Here is a 21,567-nt window from a genome sequence, read left to right as displayed (position 1 = left end):
GTTCTCAAGAAAATAGATTGTGTCATTTGAGCAAAAGAAAGTCAAGGATGGTAATTTTTTTCAAGTCCACAAGCTTTTCATGTTCTGAAGCTTCCACGGCTTGAGGGTGCCCTTGAGTTGTCTTCACAGTGTATGTGTATGGGAGTTCAATGAGTTGTTAGAGGGGGGTGAGATGATACATGATTTATGTATTCTCCGAAGTCTGTCAGAAAAACACGAAAGATACAGATAAATATTCCACATTGCGGCATATTCACAAAGAAAGAGGAGCTCTAAGTACCAACAGTGGTAAAAAAAAATACAGGTAAAAGAAACGATGGCTTAGCAATGAGGGAGGACTAGGGGTACCAGATAAAGTCAGAGGACAAAGGGGAGAGCAGCATCAAACTCAAAAAGACATAGTCGAGTCAACCTGAATAGTTGGCACGATGCTTGCAATAAACTTGAGGAAAACAACCAGATAAAAGTCAACCCTCATTCCCTCCACCTCCTCTTCCTCAGCCCCAACTTGCAACTGTTGAATGACCTTGGCACTCCCAGACGATTTTCGGCTGAACAGCCATTTCTTCTCTTTCTTAGGGGTGTCCTTGCCTGACGAAGAAGAGGATTTACCGCGCTGCGCGAGCTGTTCCTCGACGACACTGTTGTTCATCCTTTCTATCACTTTCTTCATGACGCTGGCGTGTTTGCATGGATGCACGGAGGCGGCTTGGAGAGAGGCGGAGTGGATGAATGGTTCGATCGTTACTGTTTTCTGGGTGTGGTCTGCTGAGATGTCTTGGAAGATTTGGGAGGGGTTAGTGGGGTGCGGTTCTGTTGTTTCCGTTAGTTAGCGTAGAAAAGAGAATGGGGACAAAGGGTAAAGGCGAACCCCGTCGTAGCCGATCAGCCAAACGCGTGGGGTCTGGTAATACTTGTCGTATGTGATCATCACATCGTACGTGCGAACTTGAAGCAGATTGCCCTTTGCAACTTCCACATTGGCACTACAAAGAGATCATCAGCGCGCTTCAAATTTCAGCAGCCTCAATGACAAAACATACCTAGCATCAACCCCGGCAGCAGCAGGTATAACGGCCGTCTTAGGCGCTGTAGCCGTAGCCTCATCATCCCCTTCCTCCAAATCATCCTCCTCCATATCAGGGATATCATCCAAATCAGGCGTCTCCGGCCCAACCCCCTCACCCCCAGCTAACGACACGCCCCCAACCCCCTCACAATCCTCTCCTCATCCCCATGCGGCCTATCCCCATCCAAATCAGGGATAGAGTCCGCAATCTCACCCGCGTTTGTCGCAGAGTCCGTTCGATGCGCCTGCCGACCCGCGTGCGTCTCGACCCACTCGTCGCCGTCTGCGGAGGGGGAAGAGGAATCAGCGAAGGAGAGGAGACGCTCAGCGTCCTCGTCTGCGTCTGTGTAGGCTAGGGAGGTGGCGCGCCGGAGGCAGGGGACGCCACGCGTTACTAGGTATTGTTTGTCTTGTGGGAGGAAGTCGCGGGATTTGGATGTGTCTCCTTTTTCCCTGTTGCCCACTTAGTTTAATTTCGCGACGAGAGAAGAGGAGGAAGGAATGGAGAAGGAATGCGCTTACCACGTCCATACGGGGAACTTGTACACCAAAAAGTCACCTACAGCGACGAATTCCTCTGTTGTTCATTTCACGGTGAGCAAAAAAGGAACGTGATATACAATCGTGAAACGTACTGGGTGTAATACGGCCGTGTTCTTTGAATTTGCTCTCTTTGAGAACCTAATAGATGGGTTTGATGGTAAGATGATGCCCAGATCGCGGATAATAAGGCTCACTAGGCTGAGGCACTCGCGCATGGCGAATAGGCTGGATTGGTTGATATTATGGTTAGGATGGTGGAGGCGAACGACGCGGTTATGGACTTGGAGGTTGATAACCCCAATGGATTTGATTTCATCACGAGGATCCAGTACTCAGTGATGCTCCATTTATCCGACTATTGCGTTCGCCAAAGCAGTGGGTAGCAATAATTCCATCGTCTGAAACTGTTGCGTCGTTCAGAGCTGGTTCAGAGTGACTTTTCGCTCCTCAAACCTCTGCTAACCAATCAAGCTTCAAGGTCTTCATGCTTCACCATCATGCATCTCGCTGAACAGCTCCCTGACCCACAAATCACCCCAGATTAGACGTACCTTCACTCTGTAGTCATTGCTTGTGAGTTCTTCTCGAGCTTTATACCTCATACGAAGCTAATCATTCTAGTAGAAATAAAGAGAACCGTCCCCGCACCTCAACTCTCAGTCTCTCAGTCGCGACGAATCTTCACCCCAAAAGGGATGTGCATCAGATTGCGGGTTCGTCATATGGAAGGGCCTACGCCCTTTTGTAGCGTTTCACCGAAATGACATGTCCAACAAGAGGGGGAGAACTCGTGCATCTCATCGCCGTCATAGATCCTACTTTCACAAGCAGGACATCGACGTTTCAAGTCGAGGTGAGTGTATTATATCGCTCTCACTTGTCTGTATGCTTACTAGAACAACAGACTGAAGATTACGACGACGGTCATGACACCCAATGGTTCGGACAGTTCAACTTGCAGAGGTCTCATCGACAGGAGCTCCTCATATCTGACTTATCAATCAGGCTACCAGAAAAGCGCTCCTCGCTGTTCAAGACTGACCGACCGACCCAATTTTGCCCGACGGTTTCCCATCGCCAGCTTCAAATCCAGTGCTCAGAAGTACGTAGACGTGCGGTGCTGCTTAGCGCGAAATGGAAAAAGCTGGTCTGTGCGATTAGGTGGGTTGAGTGTGATGTACGAACTATGCATACTTACCTTGCTTTTCTAGTATGCCTGTTCTTCGAGTTTTGCCAGCGGCGGAGGCGCATGGGAATTTGCTGCTGCAACGGCCCATTGTGCAAATAGGCCACCATTTGCCATCAAGAGGCTGGCTTTGGATTAGCCTGAAAATGACAACGACCTCCCGACCTGTAGAAGCCACAGGAGAAAACGCCTTGGCGTCGATGGTGTCCAACCTCCAGGAGCCGGAAGGGGCAGGGAGAGCCGCTGCTCTCAATCTAGGCTCATGCAGAGCAGCTACGAGGGGGCGGCAATGAACTCTTTCAGCAACCACATCATGTGCAACATGTGGTCACAGCTTCGAAGGCACCGAAGAACAGTGGTGTTTTTGGACACCAATCACCATCACCATCCCAAATTCCAACAATCCAAGGAACCCGGCGTCTTACATCCTCATCTGACGTCCTCCAAGCCAATTCTATCATAACGATTTTATGTGCGGGTATAATACTAGTCTCCCCGCCGGTATACGTTGTCTCACCAGTCAATTCATCCCCCGACTCTGTATTGACTCTCGCTCCACGGTCCCCTTTAAATTTGATTATGCAAAATGAGCAGCAAGCTCAAAGCCCACTTTGAACAATGTGGATCCCTATCCTCGCTGCTGCCCTGGCTGGGTTGGCTGTTGCCTGGCCCACGACGACAATCCCGACTACCACCACCACAGCACTCAACTTCCAACCTTCCGGTGGTCTCGGAACCAACTCTACACCTCCGTTCTATCATCCCCTGAGCGACTTTGATTTCCAGTCCCTCGTACGTCTGGCTTGCTCATCTCATGTCTCTTCCATCCTTATTGACATTCGACGACACAGAACCTGGCATTAAACCAACAGCTCCTCGAACTCGACCTCTTCCACTTTGGCCTCGCAACGTTCACAGTTCAAGAATTCGAGGACGTACAGATTTTCGAAGCGGACAGATTTCTCATCCAGTTCTTAGCTGATCAAAAAGTGTCCCATGCTACTCTGCTCTCGAACATGATTGGAGGTAGTGTAACCCTCGTCCCATAACTCTCAGCAGCGTTTAGGTCTAACGTTACGACGCAGAACAGGCAGCCAATCAGTGCACTTATCAATTTCCATTCGAAGACGTCCGCGAATTCATAAACTTCAGCCAACAGGTTCGTCCTCCCTCCCTTTTCCTCTCTCCCCCTCTTCCCCACCGCCTCCTCCCCCTCTAGATAGCAGCAATAGGCGAATCCGGCATCCTAGGCTTCATCGAACACCTCGACTCGCGCGCAGCCGCCCAACTTCTCGCCCAAACACTAACAGCCTCTTCCCGCGAACAAATGATATTCCGCCAATACGAAGGCCTCTTCCCCGTTCCTGTCGACTTTCAAACGGCGATTATGCAGAGTATGATGTGGACGCTGTTGGCGCCGTTGATTATAAGTTGTCCAGCTGGGAATCCGGTGATTGAGTTTCAGAATTTTCCGGCGTTGAATGTCGTTGTGCGTTTTTGTCCTTCCATTTTCCGTTTTACTTCCTTTCCCCTTCGTTCTCCCTACTCACCCTTCCGTACAGAACAACCCCGACCCAACACTCTTCATCAACACCTCCATCCCAGACAACAACACCAACCCGGCCATCACGCATAACCGCTCCATTCCCCTCTCCTTCCCCGGACGACAGGTCAACCTTACTTGGAATTTACCCGGTCAGGCGATAGGCCCTAATAGTAGTTTTGTTACGAATACGACTGCTGGTCCACCTCAGGTGAGGTTTGGTTCTGATTTTGGTTTTACGTCTTCTCCCATCCATCCATCTTTGAATTATGTGCGTGGGACTGACGAATGGAATGTGATATAGTTCGTAGCCTGGATATCGCAACTCAATACCACCTACACCGTCCTCGAAAACATCGTCAACCAGACGGGGACGACGTTCCAGCCGAATGGCACCGTTTTTGGGAATGGGTCGTCGGCAATTGTTAATGCTACCATGCACGTATCCCCCTTTGCTGTATCGAATTGAGTGGCTGATAAACGTATAAAAGGTTCATTGCGATAACGGATGAAGATATCTTCGTGACTCCGTTCAACATTTCGTTCATCAATCCGCATATTGTTGCTGGGCCTGCTGTTTATCAGGCTGGTTGAGCTCCGTTGGAGCGCATATCCCTCACCATTGAGCTGTGGACGACTTAGCTTCTACGTAGCTATGGACGACATCTTTTCTTATACGGACAACATGTCCCCCTCAAGCCCAACTTCCTCACTTTTCGTTTGACCTATTATCCTTTCCTTGTAACACACACAGACCATTGACTTGCGACAATCTGATATGTTATTCATGTCTTTACTACGTGTACCATGTACTTTTATGTGCTATTTACGAATGCCAGGACATTTGCCAGACATGATCAACAAGTTGCCGCAAGCGTGTTTTTGCGTCTCTTCCTTTCTACCCAACATCATGCTTTCGTCGCGACTCCTCAAAAACTTTGGCATCCTACGCAGCGTCATAGCTCCACGCCACCCGTCTATTGCTTTTCAGCTACGGCCCGCAGCAGCTTTTTCAACAGCCAGAAGACCTTCCATACCTCTCGCTCGCAGACCGTACACCACATCTCTGCCACGTACAGAGCCAATATCAGAGGATGCCTCTTCCTCTTCTTCTTCTTCCTCATCCTCCTCATCATCATCTCCACCACCTCTTCCCAACCCCTCCCCGAAAAACTCGAACCCCGACTCTCAATGACGTTCACATGCACAGTCGAAGGATGTGGCGAACGCTCAACTCACCAATTCACAAAACGCAGCTATGAGCGCGGTATTGTGTTGGTTGAATGTCCGGGGTGTAAGAATCGGTGGGTTTCTTCTTTTTTCTTGAGATAGGGGTCCTGACTCACAACGGGGAACGTTGTAGGCATCTGATAGCGGACCACCTGGGCTGGTTCAAATTCGGCACTGAGGAAGGGAAGAATCCTACGATTGAGGATATACTCCGTGCTAAAGGGGAGAAGGTTCGGAGGGGGAGTTTGGGTGCTGGTGGGGTGGTGGAGTACTATGACTGAGTTGAGGAAGTTTTATGTTGGTTCCCCTACCGTGCTGTGATGAACTACCCACTTACATATTCTATTGGATTGGTTAACTTATAGGCTTGTAATGCGCGTTAAGCTGAATAATTCTAGTAATTTCTGGATAGGCTGGATCTAAGCTCATATGCCACGATGGCGAGGACGCGTGCGCGACGGACTCTGGACCTGAAGGTCGAGGAGCAGACGTTGAACAGGAGTGTATTCGTCCGCGACTGTCCTTGTCACCCGGCCTGAGGGACCCCCTACTCAAAACCACATACCACGCTCGCAAATTGGACTCTTAACCATAGCGCATCCGCGCCAAAACCTTCTACCCCAAGGATGTCCTTTAAAGACGGTGCTGCAGCAGCTAGCACCATGATCCGCACTCGACCAGATCCCATGAACAGAAGGAACTCTTGTATTCTCCACAAGTTGTCTACACTCAGGCGCTGGTGGTCAGTGCCAATCAGGGTGGCCTTGCGCATCCAGTGTTGCGACCACATTGATAATCCTAGCCCCTCTAGCCAGATGTTGTCTTCCTGATGCTTGGGAGTGGTCGTCAAGAGCTATGATCAAGTCTTTCAGGAAATTACCCTGGCCAATTCCTATATATAAAGTGCGTGTTATAATTTTTCCGTTATTATGTAACCGTGATACCAATGTAAGGTAGACGACAACCATACACAACCAACCCTCTGTGACGTGACATAACACTCCTTTTTTGGCAAACAGAAATGAGAAAAGTCGAAGAAAAGGCCATAACAATTCTGTGCATAAAGTTAGGAAAAATCGACGACCATAGAACTATTAGAATTAGTGCTCTAAAGATATATACAAATTTATAAAGTAGGAGAATGAAAATTGGGGGAGGAGATACAAGATACTATGGTAGGTTCGGTCACCGTTCCTGAAGCTCAGATTGACCGTCAAAAGCCTTCGTCGCATCGAAATTTCGATCCAAAATTGACTATAATGAATTCCTAAAGGTTTCATATCTTGCGGGGGTTGTTGTTCTCTGATATTTGTTAGTTAAGACGCGTCCTTGAGTAATTGAACACCCAGAAATAAAATCCCTCATTCTCCTTTGCAGTTTTAGCTTTTTGTTGTTTTATCACCTCTATGTAAGTTATATGCTCTGTACTAGAGGTAATTGCTTCGCTTAGGCATGGTTCTGGCCTAATGAAGAGGATTTGCGCGTGTGCCTTCAAATTGACGCGTCGTGAAGTATTTTTGTTTCTTTTCCCTCAAATTTCGTTTTACCACTTTAATTTTTTTTGTGCTCCATGAAATCTGCATTCGGCTCAGTTCTATGGTTTCCGATTAGCTGCGATTCGTGTTCAAAATATTCTAGGACATTATCTGTGTAATTGAGGCTTAAAATGGAAATGTCACGCTGTTCACGTGACGTTGGAAGGATATGGTTGTCGTCTACCTTAATGCGGATTGATAGGCGCCAAACATCATTGAGGATGTTATTATCATTGTCATGCAGACAAGATGCGCCCATATCTCCTTGGCGGAGAGAACCACAAGCTTTTTCTTCCCTGTAAACAGGCTGAACGCCATCTTAGCTAACTCTTCACTCTGTAGTCACCCCTGCGAGGCTGCGATATTTCAAGTTCACCGTAGAATCACCATCATTCCTTCTTCACCATCGTTTCTCCAGCAACTTGAAACATGGCTACAACGACGCATTACACTTATTCTCCAGTTAGTCGGGCCGCTGCCCACCAGCCAAGTATAAAAGCCATAAACCAAGCACTCTCTCGATGCTGGGTCCCATCATGCGGGGCGTGTTCAACTTGATATGGCCTGTTTCGAGTCTATCTCACCTCTGTTCACGCCATCCCTGTGCAACGTCGTGGCTGTCGTACTTCTAGTGACCTGACTTGCGACTTTCTCCTTCAGCGATGTGCTGCGAACGTGTGTAGTATCCCGGATTTCCAGCCAAAACATTTCCCTAAACGTTTTCAACTTAGCCAGGATTTTGGCATAGCAATGACTGTGTAACTGCTGCGACATGCAATTCAGTAAGAGGTGTCTTTTTGGTTGACTATTACCTTACTGATAGCTCGTCCAGGTTGCAACTGTCTTCGAGGCCGTATCCTGTGCATCGCCTGCCGATCCCAAGAACCAACCATCTCTAGATTATAATGTCAGTCCCTCGCTTCTGGACGCTTGATCAACTTCTTCATATTATTTCTAGTTATACGCTGGAATAGTGGGTGACTGTGATTGGGCAACAGGACCCGGTTGTCCCATTACTCCGCGTAGGCCGCTGAACTGGCTCAACATATGACATTTATTTACCGGCCAATTGGACAGAAAAATATGTCGATTTTTACAATCGGACGCTCATGATTGCGGACTCTGCAGTCTTCTCAGACATGTATGTATCACTATCATATTCTTTGTCCGCGATTCAAGTTGATTAAAGCATCAGAAACAATGTTAACGGTTGGTGGGACGCGATTTCTTTGTGGGCCAATGTTAGTTTCTATTCGTTCAACATGTACTGAATTATTCCTGAATTCTGTTATCTCCCAGACAGGTTCAAGTGTCCCATACGCGAATTTCAACGATTGGTAAGTCGAAGATCTGGACAATACAACGTTATCAATTCACAAAAAGGGTTTTAGGCTTCACAATAGTAGCAGTCCTGTAGCAGTTGCTCAACGTCCACCACAGGCAGGGGAAGCGCCTCACGCTTCATCACCGGCAAGCATAGCGCCTCACGCTTCATCACCGGCAGGCGTAGCGCCTCACACTTCATCGACATCACCGGCAGGCTTAAATGGAGGTCAGCGTGACACCAAAGAGATCGAAGTGGTACGGGACGTACTTGGAGATGTCAATGTTGCGCTTGTAGAAAGTGTCTGGCTCATCGTAGCTGTCATGGGAAGTGGGCCTCAGTTTCCGCCTCAAGCAGGCTTGATCACGACAGTCGCCGGCCTTTACCCATGGTCTCATTATCTACTGCTCTCGGTAGGAGACTGCTTTCTGGATTGAACGTACGTTCGGCTTTGACTGCCATATCTTGCTATTCAAATATTCACCCTTACTGAGATCTTTCGGATTAGGACAGCACTAATGCTCACTAATGGCATTCTCCACTAAGCATTTCCGCAACAGTCACAGTCGTCCCGAGCTTAGGGAATCCGATACCCCACTACCCACGTAATTTCGTGGAACTGCACTTTCGTGATTTGTCTCAGCTGTGTTCCCACCACACCATACAACAACGACGCCGTACTTATATCCTGCACGGTTTATGGCGGACGGTAATCACAAGAACGTTGACATTTATGCCTCTTCCCATGATTTCTGTTCGAGGACTGGCTTTTCCGCGGCTTCACAGACACGGGTGATTCATTAACGATTGATGGATTGGGAGCGATTCACGGCGAGCGAGAAGGTGAATACGAGGTTACCATTACCATGAAATACTATTGACGCCATTGCAGTAGCCTCCGATGTCACACTTCTTTTCGAGGTTTGGCAGGAAATGCCAACGTCGTAGATCAAAGTATGCACCCTCATCCAACCTTCCCAATCCAAGGTTTATAGAGTTCAAGGACGCCAATCTCTTTCTTTTCGCCGCCTTATTTCCTCTTATTTCCGTCAGATTCAGCCGACGTAGTAAGCTTGTAGTAAGCACATCCAAGAGCACAAGATCCACTCCAACCGAATTCAAGCCGAGGATTAGCGACGATTTTGATTCTTTTGGCTATGCTGCGGTTCCACCACATCCAGCCCATGTCATCCCCTCCAATCAACCCAACTACGAGCTATATCCATCCACAATGCACTCGTGCACATCACCCTCCTCAGTAGTGACGCTGAGCGTCTCACCTTCCTTCCCACTTTGACCTGTCTGGCCAACGTCGATGATTGGATAGACTTCAGATACTGCGTATGTGCAACTGCGATGGCTTTTAAGCGGTGATGATTGGCGCGGGTGGACGTCGGAGAGGGCCAGGTCTATGTCCATCGCCAAGCTCGCGAAGCTCGTGACGCCACCATACGTATACGCAGCCCAAGCCCGTTCAGCGCAATCCCCTCCCCTCCGAGCACTAAGGGGCCGTGAATGCGAAGACTCAACGTTTCTTTCCGGGTTCGGTTCAACAGCCTTCTTGGAAGAACGTTGAACCCTCGAAAGAATGGAAGACAAAGGGGTGGAGAGGACCCGTGTTGGATTCGTGCACCATGAGTCAACAGTGGATCGTAAATGCGATATGGCGCACGGTAACCGCAGAAACGATGGCGACTCACTCCCAAATCCATGCTCGACGTGGCGGATTATTACCCTACGCCGAAATACTCGATACATACCTCCACCCTCACCGACATCGCTGCCATCGAGGGTAAGATCTATCTGAGAAACCCCCATGTCTCGAAGGGACCAGAAGAGGGAATACTTCCATGCCCTTTCCGCACCGCTGAGGGGTGTGGTGAGTCTGAGGAACACGTTATGCCGTTCTAGTAGCCTGACAACGAGACCCTGGAGGGACCGAAGTCGAAAAGTGAGAGATATCATCAGGCGAGCCTTTCATCTCGACTCGCTTGGGAAGCAAAAAGAGCTGACCATGAAGTCGGTCAATTACAGGTTGATGTCAATGAGCTCAAACATGCATAGATCTCCCAGCATCATCGTACTCGACAAGATCCACGAACAGGAACTCTTGTATTAAGTTGTCCAAGTTCAGGCGTCGATCAGTGCCAACCAGGGTGGCCTTGTCCAACACCAAAACCACATTGATTGAGGACCCATTTTTGCGAGACAGTCGCTTGTTCATACAACAGACACGGCTTTCTGATAACTCTTACATCATGACGAAGTGACAAGGGAAGCTTCAGGCATCACTCCACCATAATCTCATGCCCCCCGCGGCTATCTAGGCTTTCGCCTCGTTCGTCAATTAGGCCAGCCAAGCCAAAACCATCGAGAGCCTCTGCAGATCGACCAGCTCCTCGAGCGTAGTCACTTAATCATACCGGTCAGGGATCTTCGAAACAACTGTGGACGCCGTACGACTGTAACAATGCTATGATCAGTCAAGGGTGACGAAATGACGAGCGGCTGTATGCATCATCCCTTCTTCTCTAGGATGACACCTTTGCCATGACCGCATGCTAGCCAGTGGTCTCCCTTTTTCCCCACATTTATTTGTCAGGGTTTTGACATCGTTTGTCACCTGGACCACCCAAGCTAAAAACCGGATTCCAACTGTCAAGGACCTTTACAAGTCGAGCGGCTCCTCTTCGAGCATCATCACCAAATGGTGGCTCTTCATTGTGTTGGGCTGGTAGATGCTAGCTTTGTAGAAGAGCTGCTCAAGACGTCGTTGATGGGCTGAGATTGTATTGGTTTTAGCACAAGATTCATGCTGGATTGTTGACAGAGATATAAATGTACTTGACACTGCGATGGGAATAACCCCATGGGAGCGCGCCTGCATATTGACATACGCAGAAAACGAAGTTTGACCCCACTGCCATCACAGTTGAGTAAGTTTGATCCCGGACCTGTCTACGTTAAACGCCCCCAACCGAATCCGATCATCTGCATGATATGTGTTAGGGGAAAACCCCATTACTGCCGTCCTCAATTGCATGAGGGGGTAACCCTCGGTCCTTGGTAACCACCTCGACTCAACCATATCCGCGACCTTTCCATCCTGGGCGGAAATGCATCCCCACAGCTTGATGGTCGTGAGATTCGGACAGATGGTCTCCAGTGGGGTATACGTCAACCGCTTGAGCACCTCATCCGTCACGCACGGATTCTTTAGGTGACCTTCCATGACAGACAACGAACGCAACGATTTTGATACCTGCGGATGTGCGAGACACTCCACTAAATCTTCTGCGGAGATATCACACTCCTCAATGATGAATTGCTCGATGGTGCAACCTGAACGCAGGAGGAATGCGAGGAACTGGGATTGTGGCCAGCGGCCGAGGTGTATAGGGGGGTCGGGTGCGGTTCCATGTAATTCGGAGAGCGATAGATCCTTCAGAGCTGGTAGAGTGACTTTGTCAAAGAGAGCTGCCATGTTACCTACAACACTCAGATGAAGGTGTTGTAAAGTGTTGTGTCGGACAAATGGGTCACCGTCGTTAGAGACGGGAAATATGGGAAGGAGTATCAGTTCCAGGAATTTGAGATGAGGGCAGATCGCAAGGATACGAAGACCTTCGTCTACAACGGTGGGGGAGCCCAGCGTGAAGTGTGTGAGCTGCTCCCAGGGAAAGGCGAGCGTCGCGTATGATTTCTGGCTCAGCCAGCTGATGGAATGGAGCCGTGGTGCGGAGACCATCATGGATTCAATGCGGTCCGCATCTTCCAGTGCCCACAAGGAGTGATTTTCATGCAAGTGTACCTAAGGATACGTGGCGTTCCTGGGGAGGGAAGCGAGCCCAACTTTCCCATTCCATGCATTTTTGTATCCCAGACGGACTTTTTGCCATCGAAAGTGATGGGGAATGAAGAGATTGAGCATGGACGCGACTGGTGATTCAGCAGAGTGGTCAGTGTTCGTATCGCCATATAGCAGGATGCGGAGAACAGGACCGAGTCGTACTGCAAGGTTGCTGTGAAAAAAGTCTCTTTCTTTAATAGAGAAAGAAAGTGCGGAGGAGCCAGAGCGCTCGATTTAATTTTGAATGATCTGTTTGTCGGGGTAAACCTTCCCTTCCCGTATCTCGACCACTATCAAGGACCATAATTCGGGCATACCGAATGCAATATTCCTCCAGGAAACACAAACGCCAGTCAAAACATTTGGAGAGATACAAGTGGGGGATTGAAAAAAATGCCTGTCGGAGGCCCAGAAGAGGAATATGATACGAATGATTTCTGGGGGAAGCTTGCATATGGGCGAGAGTTCGTTACGATGGAGATTCAAGAAGTTTGGACATTGCCCCAAGACAAGGTTGCTCAAGGGCGCCAACAGGGAGTGTGCATCGTTTCGCTGCTTCATCTTAGTTTTCAAGGCTTCCTGAGAAATTGACCAAATCATCTTGAAATCATCGTCGAAATCAAAATTGAGTGTCCTCTGATCAACCTGGTCACGACCAATTTTGTGACTTTCGTGACTGGAAGTGGTTGGCCATCTCCGACAAGGAATACTTACTCCCATGTCCACCACTGAGGGGTGTGGTGAGTTTGAGAAATGCATTATGACGTTCTAGTAGCCTAACAACGAGACCCTGGAAGGACCGAAGTCGAAAAGTGAGAGAAATCATCAGGCGAGCCTGCTGCCTTTCATCTCGAATCGCTTGGGACTCCTGGGAGTTGCTGGGGAGCAAAAAGAGCTGGCTATGGAGTTGAATAACGTTGAATAATTACAGGTTGATGTCAATGAGCTCAAACACGCGTCTGAGCGCGTAAATCTCCCAGCACCATCGCACTCCGAGTCGAAAAGATCCATGAACAGGAACTCTTGTATTCGCCACAAGCTGTCCAAGCTCAGGCGTTGGCCAGTGTCAATCAGGGCGACTGCATCTTTGCATGTATAGAAAACAAAAATTGACCCCACCATCACAGTCGAATATGTGTGATCCCAAACCTGTCTACTTTCAGCGCCTCCAACCGTGTCCAATCCTCCGTATGACATGCGTCAGCGAAAAATCCTATTGCCGCCGTCCTGAGTTGCACGATGGGGCAAGCTTCGGTCCTGGATAGCCACCTCGACTCAACCATATCCGCGACCTTTCCATCCTGGGCGGAAATACATCCCCACAGCTTGATGTTCGTGAGATTCGGACAGATAGTCTCCGATGGGGTGTCCTCAACCAGTTGGTCGTCCCCACCACCCAGAACGTTTTCTGAAAAGATGACTGATGGGGTATACGTCAACCGCCTAAGAACCTCATCCGTCATGCACAGATGCTTTTGGTGATATTCCGTGATAGACAACGAACCCAATGACTTGGATATTTGCGGATGTACCAGGCACTCCGCCATCTCTTCTGCGGAGATATTACACTCCTGAATGATGAATTGCTTGATGGTGCAACCTGAACGTAGGAGGAATGCGAGGAACTGGAATTGTGGCCACCGGCCAACGCGTATAGAGAGTGAGGCTCCATGTAATTCGGAGAGCAATAGATCCTTCAGAGCTGGTAGAGTGACTTTGTCGAGAAGAACTGCCAGGTTACCTGCAGTACGTAGATGAAGGCGTTCTAAAGTGTTGTGGACAAATGGGTCATCGTCGTCATCGACAGGAAACATGGGAACCCGGAAGAAAGAGCGTCAGCTCCAGGGATTTGAGATGAGGACAGATCGCGAGGATACGAAGACCCTGGTTCATAGTGGCGAAGGGGCCCTGCGAGAAGTGTGTGAGTTGTTCCCATGGAAAGGCGAGCACCTTGTATGATTTCTCGCTCAGCCAGGTAACGGAATGGAGCCGTGGTGCGGAGACCATCATGGATTTGATACGGTCTAGATCTTCTTTGGCATACCAGTAACCTTTGTCCAAGTATACCTCTTCAAGTAAAGGATACGTGGTGTTCATGGGCAATGGCAAGGAAGCCAACGCAACTGTATCAGCATCGTTGTATCTCAGACGGACTCGCTGCCATCGGGAGTGATGGGGAATGAAGAGTTCGAGCATGGACGCGACTGGTGATCCAGCGTAATGCTCAGATCTCGTATTGCCGTATAGTATGGTGGGCGGAACCTGATCAACTCCTGCATGGTTGCTGTGAAAAGATGAATCTCTTTCTTCAATAGAGAAAGAAAGCGCGGAGGAGCCAGAGCGCTCAATCCACCTTTCAACGATCCGTTTGTCAGGGTAAAACTTCCCTTTCCGTATCTCGACCAATATGAAGGACCATAATTTGGGCATACCGAGTGCAATATTCTTCCAGGAAACACAAACGCCAGCCAGAACATTTGGAGAGACGTGAGTTGGGGATCGGAGAAAATGCCTGTCAGAGGCCCATAGGAGGAATAGGATACGAATGATCTCTGGGGGAACCTTGCATATGGGCGACAGTTGGTCACGATGGAGATCCAACTGCTCTGAGATGTCTTTACGTTGCTCCAAGAGCCGTCGCAGCTCCAGTTGGCCTTCCTCGATTTCAGGTTTGATTTCGTCGCAAGTTTCGCTACGATTCCTGATGCTCGCGTTTGAGATCTGCCTCTCCAATCCACCTTGCAGCGAGTACAGATCGCATTCTACGTCAAACATTTGTTCGTCAATGTTATCAAGGAGAGCTGAGTCACCTCTGTCAACAGTGCTGCTCAAGGACGCCGGCAGGGCGTGTGCTTCGTTTCGCTGTTTCATCATAGTTTTCAAGGCTTCCTGAGCAATTGCCATCTCAGTCTCGAGTTCGGCGATGATTCGCTTGTGGCGTGGAGCGATCCTTTCTGGTCGTGGGGCTTGATCAAGTATAGAGCGCTTGAAAGATGGATCATGGAGTGACACTGGTCACGACCAATTGTGACCATGGGAATACTCCCATGACCTTTTCCGCACCACTGAAGGGTGTTGTGAGTCTGCGGAATACATTATGCCGTTCCAACAACTTGAAAGCACCGACATGAAAAGGTGAGAGAAACCGTAAGGGAGCATTTCCTCTCGACCTCCCTTGAGGAGCAAAAGGAGCTGTCATGGAGTTGGTAAGGCGGCAAGCATGTCTGCGATCAAGCAAAGCGGAACCGCTATCTTGGCTTGAATGGATTGTAACCAGTGGGAAGCAACAGTATCGATTTCCTCTGGAGTCATTCTATCAATGACTTTGTCCAGCGAAACGCCAGGAATCTTTGGTCGACATGTTTTTCACTCATAACCGCAGACGTACAAAATGCATTGTGCGTTTTAACAGAGCAACATTGAATCATTCCTAGACATACCATATGATCAAAAGTCGCAACATATAAATCAATACACGCACCCTGTGTTCGCTACTTTGCCTGTTCCTGTCCAAGCCAGGGTGAAATTCTTCATCAGGATAAAGATGCCAAGTCATGCCCTCCTCGTCTTGCTTCGCCTGAACCACGTACTCCATATACGCTCTAACCTGAGCAATTGAGCGCCAGTACTTCTTCTCGTAGGAACGTCCAGGAATTCAGCAGCCGTCATCCCTGCTGGTGGGTATCTCGTACCCCCAAACTTCCGGAAAATAAGGTTGTCTACACCGGGAGGAAAGTACTGGCAGTTTTGAGCTGAGCACGGTCGTCGACTACCGCCCATTCATTGGGATCGAACCTAAGCTGTTGAAGTTTGACATTAATCGCACTTGTTGAGAGAATTTCTTAAAGAATGAAAAGCGTACTGGGATGGAATGAATAAAACGGCCCGGGAATTTGCCTCTCAGTGGGACTACCATATAGGCAAACACGAGTGCGCCGGATCCAAGATACTGCTCGCTCCTTTCCTCTCAACGCCTTGATCGGCGAGCACGCGCAACACCGTTTTGGTGCAATTCCACATTCGCGCCGAAGGCAACGTTTGGGCCTATGGTGGTAGTGAACAGGTGAACAACAAGCATACAGCAAACACGCCACTGGCTCATTCCTCCTTATCATCCACTCCTCGTCCAACATGGCCTTGAGTCGCATCACAAAACTTTGAGACAAAGGTACGTCTCTTGAATTTTGAGCTCCTTTCTTACAATGTAAAATTGTGTAACAGACGTGACCTCAATATCACGCGTCTACTGATAACGGTTCCAATCCTCTCGTCTAAGCGCTTACGCGCTCGGCCTCCGTCGGCCCATTCTCAACACCTACGGTTTGATATCTCTATGGACACTTACTGCTCCCTGCTCCCATTACCTATCACCTGCCTATCTCATTTGTTATCCCTGTGTGTTATCCCCATCGTTGTCCTACCCCTTGCCCTACCTACTGCCGTATATAAGAACAGACTGTAACTCGTAGTTACCCCAGTGAATACCAGAGTCTTAACCAGTCTTTCGTGTTCGCTCTTGCTCTCAGTGTGCCAGCTCCAAACTACAGTCACCTTCCGTCACCGTAGTCACAGATCTGTCACATATTTTTTGACTTAACCCGACTCGACAAAACTCGTCTCTCTCTCTCTCTCTACTACCTCGCCCGTCTTCTGGATTCCTTCGGTTTGATCACCCGGACCCCCGACTTCTGGCGACTATACCCCTCGTCTCCCCTGTCTCTTTGTTTTTTTATCTCTATGTCTTCTACTCGTTACCGTACCCGAGCGCGCGTCTCGCGTTCTGGATTAGCTACCCAGAATGGTGCGCCCGCCTCTACTAACTTTGTTACTAACAACCTCGGTTCACAGATATCCCGTGAGGGCTCGCCTGATGCGGCCCCCACCAGCCCTGCCAGGCTCACGGCAATTTCATCGGAGAAAACCCCTCGCTCTTATAGCGATGTGGCGGCCTCCAGGCCTTCCTCGCCGGTTATTGCCAGCGGGGAAGGGACGCTTCGGCGTCTTCCTCCCAAAGAACAAGTGCAGAGCACGACGTCTACGGAGTGTATCCCAGCTACGGCTGGCGTCACCTTTAGGAACGACGACGTCGTTCCTGATCGTGAATCTGACTTATCAGAGTCGAGTGAACCCAGTGACCAGGATGATAACCCCAATCCCTGGATCAGAGTAGTTCCTAGGCGTACACGTAGCCTAGAATCTCTCAGTAAAGTTAGAATGAATAAAAATTCTATTACTATTGACACAAACAATAAGAAATTGAGAACGGAAAAAGAAACTGTCCTCCACCAAGCTGAAGAGCAATTGACTCCAGCTCAGAAGAAACAAATTTCTCGTCGTTATGAGAAACTTAAGGAATTACCTCGGAAGAGGGCGGAATCTCCGGCCTCACGTGGTGAAGGGCCATCCCATTCCAAAGGCAAAAATGTTGACCCAAGGAATTGGGGTGCTGCCCAATTAAGTGATGAAGACCTGGATGTCGACGCCCAGCGCGCCGCTCTTGAGTCTTTTAAGGATCATCACAAGGAAACATCTGCGCGATCAGATTCCGAGAATGAAAATTCAGAGAATGAAAAATCGGCGCGGAAGAAACGCACTCACAGAAACAAGAAGAAAACCTTAAAGGTCACTAAGAACCCTAAGGCACAGACTCCCATGTCAGACCTGACTGGGCGACATGTCTCCAAGGTTAATGATCGTCGATCCGCGCGCCGGGAAAAGGTTGCTCGAAGCGCGGAAAGCAGACCCATTAATCAAATCGCACCTGACAGCTACCTCGGGCGTGCACTTGACAATGTCGACAAACGCTCTCGCTCTCGTCGAACGGATCCAGACCCTGAGTCTTCGGATTCTTCTTGTTCCAGCTCAGACTCATCCTCGAGCGAGTCGCCGAGTGATTCTGAGAGCTCAGTTAGCTCTCAGGACAGCCCACGCGCAAGGAAACGTTCCAAGCGAAAGTCGCGCCGCAGGCACCGGCGTTCTAAGTCCAGGTCACGTAAATCTGGACTGAAACCCATTCCCCCCAAAGAATATGATGGAGCAGCTGATGCTCGTTCCTATCACCGCTTTGTTACTGAAGGAACTGAGTATGTTACGGCTGGAAAGGTCCGAAGAAATAAACAAGTCTTTGTCCTATCATATTATTTGAAAGGAAAGGCTTACGATTATTATACTCAGAAAGTATCAATGAATTACCGAGACTGGACACTCCGGCAATTCTTTGAACAAATGTTCAATTACTGCTTCCCAATAAACTATAGGATGGCACAAAGGAAAAAGCTTAAAAAGTGTTTCCAAAATGAAAAAACGGTTTCGGAATACGTACACGAACTCGAGGAACTTTTCAATATGATCGGCGTTGTTGACGATCGTGAAAAAGTAATCAAGCTTTGGAATGGTCTCCGCAGCTCGATTCAAAGGGCTCTCTGGCGTGATGGATACAATCCCGAGATATCTGAATGGGATGACGTCTGCGACGGAGCAGAAACCATCGAAATTTCGGAGTCAGTCCCTGATCAACAGCGGAAGAATAATAATTCGGGAACTCACCATGTTCACCAGAATAATGGAAATTCTCGAGACAAGAAGAACTCAGGAAATCGAAATCCTGGTTCTTCTAATAACTTCCAGAGAGGAAGTTCCCAAGCGCCGTCTGGACAAAGAAATGATAATTTCTCCAGAGGGTCCAGCCGGCCCCAGTCCCAACAGCCTAAAGGGAACTTCAATCAGAATAACTCTTCCAGACGAACTGACTGGAAGAATTCCAAACCGAATAACTTTCAACATGAAAGTACGGCTCCCAGACTGAGTGACAAGGAGAAAGCTGATTTATTGGCGTCTGGATCTTGCTTCCGTTGCAAGAAACCAGGCCATCTTTCGCGAAACTGTCCTCAGGGAAATACAGTTAAGTCTGGTGGCAATAATAGCAAACCACCCGGACTTACCAATTATAATATTGAGATTGAGCCTGAGTCTCTCGAATCCGATGAAGCTGAAGCCATCGATTCGCTAGAACTCGGCGCAATAACTTGGCAAAGTTCTGAAAACATTGAATGGATTGGGAATGAGCCATCATGGATGGTATATGATCCCGATATGCCAAGACGTACCTCGCTTGGGGACGCCCTGGCTTTGATGGCCGAATACGTACTGGACATCATGCAGCCGTACCCTGGTGATAGTAACGCGATGGGTAACGGCGGTGTCCGCCAACGATTTAGCGTTTATCGGACTAGCAATCCTGATTGGTATCGTATTAATGATTACCTGAATCTAAACGGTTGTGTGATACGCACCTCGAATCTGGAAAACTCTCACTTCCGACTAGGAGAGTGGTACGCACGCCGGCTATCACGTCGACTTCATAAATTAGAAAAAATGAAGCGCCTTTGGACTATGGCGGATGCTTACAGTATCAACGCGACACACATGCTGTGTAGCGGCATCCCAACACTCTACCCTTCCAGTGATCCCGACGCAGATCCTGAAGGTCGTTTCTATGTAACACGTGGCGAGCCTGATGAATTCGTAATTCATGACGAAGATTTCAGTCAGCCATTAAGAGTTGACAAGTCAATTATAATGAATGCTCACTTTGACTTGGCAAAATGGTATCAAGCTCGACGCTATCCTAAAGTTCAATTTGATGCAGAAAGTGTCAATGTGGATTTATCCACACTATTCGACGAAAGCCCAGAACCTAGTTCAGGACTATTTAGGGGGTCGACTTCAACCGCCGACAGCAATAATAACTCACCTGAGTTACAAGCTGACGACGATTTTGATTATTCGGACATGCCTGACCTACAATCCGTAACCGACTCAGATTGGGATGAAGAAATCACTGCAACCCAGTCTGATTGGGACGAACGCACCTATACTCCCATAGGCGAAATCCACGGCGAGTTGGTGGCCCAAAATCTTGAGATTTGCGCCCCATATCCCGGGGACATTCCAAGCTCAAGGGTGAGCTCCTTCAGACGTTTTGGGGTCGTGCGTATCGGGGAAGACCAGTACCGAGTGCATGACCGGGTCCTGCAGACCAATAGTTACCTGTCTGTGGACTTGATAATGCAACCACGTTTTACACCTGGAGAATGGTACGCCAATCAGTGCTCAATTCGCACAGGCGTACCCACACACCAGTGGGATATCAGCCATGTCCCGCTGACTATGGGAAACCTCCTCGAAAGCGAAATCACCCGCGTATTGAGACGAGGGGCGCCATACGCTTTCGATGACCTATTCCCTGCGGTCCCTTTGCATCGTCGGTTCTCCGTATCCCTGGATACCCAGAACAGCGACACCTTCGTTATAGAAGATCGTCAGTGGGAGGTGATAACTCACCTGTCTTCTATGATGGTTGAGAACCCGGCCTTCGACCTAGCTAGTTGGTATGAAGACCAGTTAGTTGATGCGCTCGAGGGCGCGCGGCGTCAAAAGGAAACGGACTTAATCCCTGAGAAAAAGTCCCGAGACCCTGATGACGATGATAGTTCTGCATGGAACTCGGATCAGCGATCTAACGGAACGGAGTCCGATCAATATAGGGACCTAGGACCCTATGACGCGTACCTTGAGTTGAATGGACTTCAAGTCCCCCGCGGCACATACCCAGCTGTCCAGCGGAATGCTGCCGTGACGAAGGACACTAGTAGAAAGGTCCCTCGACCTGTAGTAATCACTGCCAAGATAAATGGGCACCCAGCGCGAGCCCTTCTTGATTCAGGCTCACTGGGGGACTTTATGTCTTCTACAGTGGCTGATCAGTTGAAAGTAAAAAAGGATAAACTTGCCTTACCTCTCGGCCTGCAGCTAGCGGTGCAGGGATCACGCTCCAAAATAAATTCTGGAGCAAGCGTTAAGTTTGAATATCAAAAGATAACGGAAGTCAGGTACTTTGATATAATAAACCTATCGAACTACGACTTGATCCTGGGCACGCCCTGGCTGTACCAGCACCAAGTGTCAGTGGGATTTAATCCCGCTCGGGTTCTTGTTGGAAGCGACACGGCGTTGCCTCTTGATGGGATTTCGGTAACGTCCATCGCGTCGCGTGCGGTTGCGCTCGAAAATCTGGACATAGACAAGGCGCGGAAATTCCTACTGGAATATGCGGACCCTCTGTGCAAAGATGCGAGTGAGACCGAGCTGCCACCATTGAGAATAATCAATCACACCATACCTGTGATTGACGAGAATAAGTTATATCCGTGGCGTCCTTCGCGATGCCCTGAAGCTCTTAGATCTCAATGGGTGAGAAAAAGAACGCGTACCGAAGACGGGCCGTG

General features: G+C 48.9%; 6 protein-coding genes across 6 annotated transcripts; 3 read left to right on the top strand and 3 right to left on the bottom strand.

Annotated features, from left to right (window-relative positions):
* Nucleotides 1-2,372: 2,372 nt before the first annotated feature.
* On the top strand, nt 2,373-3,091 carry LACBIDRAFT_310294 (uncharacterized protein; the record flags this gene model as incomplete). The annotated part of the gene is made up of 4 exons (XM_001887451.1): nt 2,373-2,465; nt 2,517-2,569; nt 2,618-2,773; nt 2,824-3,091. 4 exons carry the CDS (start codon nt 2,373-2,375, stop codon nt 3,089-3,091), a joined length of 570 nt encoding a protein of 189 aa, XP_001887486.1.
* Nucleotides 3,092-3,416: 325 nt separating this feature from the next.
* LACBIDRAFT_310293 (uncharacterized protein) lies at nt 3,417-4,935 on the top strand (the record flags this gene model as incomplete). The annotated part of the gene is made up of 7 exons (XM_001887450.1): nt 3,417-3,590; nt 3,650-3,824; nt 3,884-3,957; nt 4,018-4,287; nt 4,361-4,552; nt 4,646-4,779; nt 4,833-4,935. The coding sequence occupies 7 exons, from the start codon at nt 3,417-3,419 to the stop codon at nt 4,933-4,935; spliced, it is 1,122 nt and encodes a 373-aa protein (XP_001887485.1).
* Nucleotides 4,936-7,665: 2,730 nt separating this feature from the next.
* On the top strand, nt 7,666-8,867 carry LACBIDRAFT_332847 (uncharacterized protein; the record flags this gene model as incomplete). Its single annotated transcript, XM_001887449.1, has 8 exons — nt 7,666-7,728; nt 7,767-7,781; nt 7,838-7,888; nt 7,939-8,013; nt 8,065-8,128; nt 8,184-8,247; nt 8,410-8,443; nt 8,547-8,867. 8 exons carry the CDS (start codon nt 7,666-7,668, stop codon nt 8,865-8,867), a joined length of 687 nt encoding a protein of 228 aa, XP_001887484.1.
* A 524-nt stretch (nt 8,868-9,391) lies between these two features.
* Nucleotides 9,392-11,321, bottom strand: LACBIDRAFT_310289 (uncharacterized protein). The gene is made up of 2 exons (XM_001887404.1): nt 10,940-11,321; nt 9,392-10,359 (listed from the first exon to the last, which is right to left on the bottom strand). The coding sequence occupies exons 1-2, from the start codon at nt 10,988-10,990 to the stop codon at nt 9,640-9,642; spliced, it is 771 nt and encodes a 256-aa protein (XP_001887439.1). The 5' UTR covers nt 10,991-11,321; the 3' UTR covers nt 9,392-9,639.
* Nucleotides 11,322-11,356: 35 nt separating this feature from the next.
* LACBIDRAFT_332845 (uncharacterized protein) lies at nt 11,357-12,178 on the bottom strand (the record flags this gene model as incomplete). The annotated part of the gene is made up of 1 exon (XM_001887403.1): nt 11,357-12,178. One exon carries the CDS (start codon nt 12,176-12,178, stop codon nt 11,357-11,359), a length of 822 nt encoding a protein of 273 aa, XP_001887438.1.
* A 336-nt stretch (nt 12,179-12,514) lies between these two features.
* Nucleotides 12,515-15,949, bottom strand: LACBIDRAFT_332844 (uncharacterized protein; the record flags this gene model as incomplete). The annotated part of the gene is made up of 7 exons (XM_001887402.1): nt 12,515-12,570; nt 12,598-12,993; nt 13,210-13,319; nt 13,454-14,021; nt 14,101-15,291; nt 15,669-15,710; nt 15,871-15,949. The coding sequence occupies 7 exons, from the start codon at nt 15,947-15,949 to the stop codon at nt 12,515-12,517; spliced, it is 2,442 nt and encodes an 813-aa protein (XP_001887437.1).
* Between the last annotated feature and the right edge of the window lie 5,618 nt (nt 15,950-21,567).

The sequence above is a fragment of the Laccaria bicolor genome, genomic scaffold, assembly GCF_000143565.1.
Source record: "Laccaria bicolor S238N-H82 LACBIscaffold_45 genomic scaffold, whole genome shotgun sequence".
Taxonomy (NCBI): Eukaryota; Fungi; Basidiomycota; class Agaricomycetes; order Agaricales; family Hydnangiaceae; genus Laccaria; species Laccaria bicolor.
The sequence above is the reverse complement of the archived record's forward strand: the minus strand, read 5'-3'. Positions and strand labels throughout refer to the sequence as shown.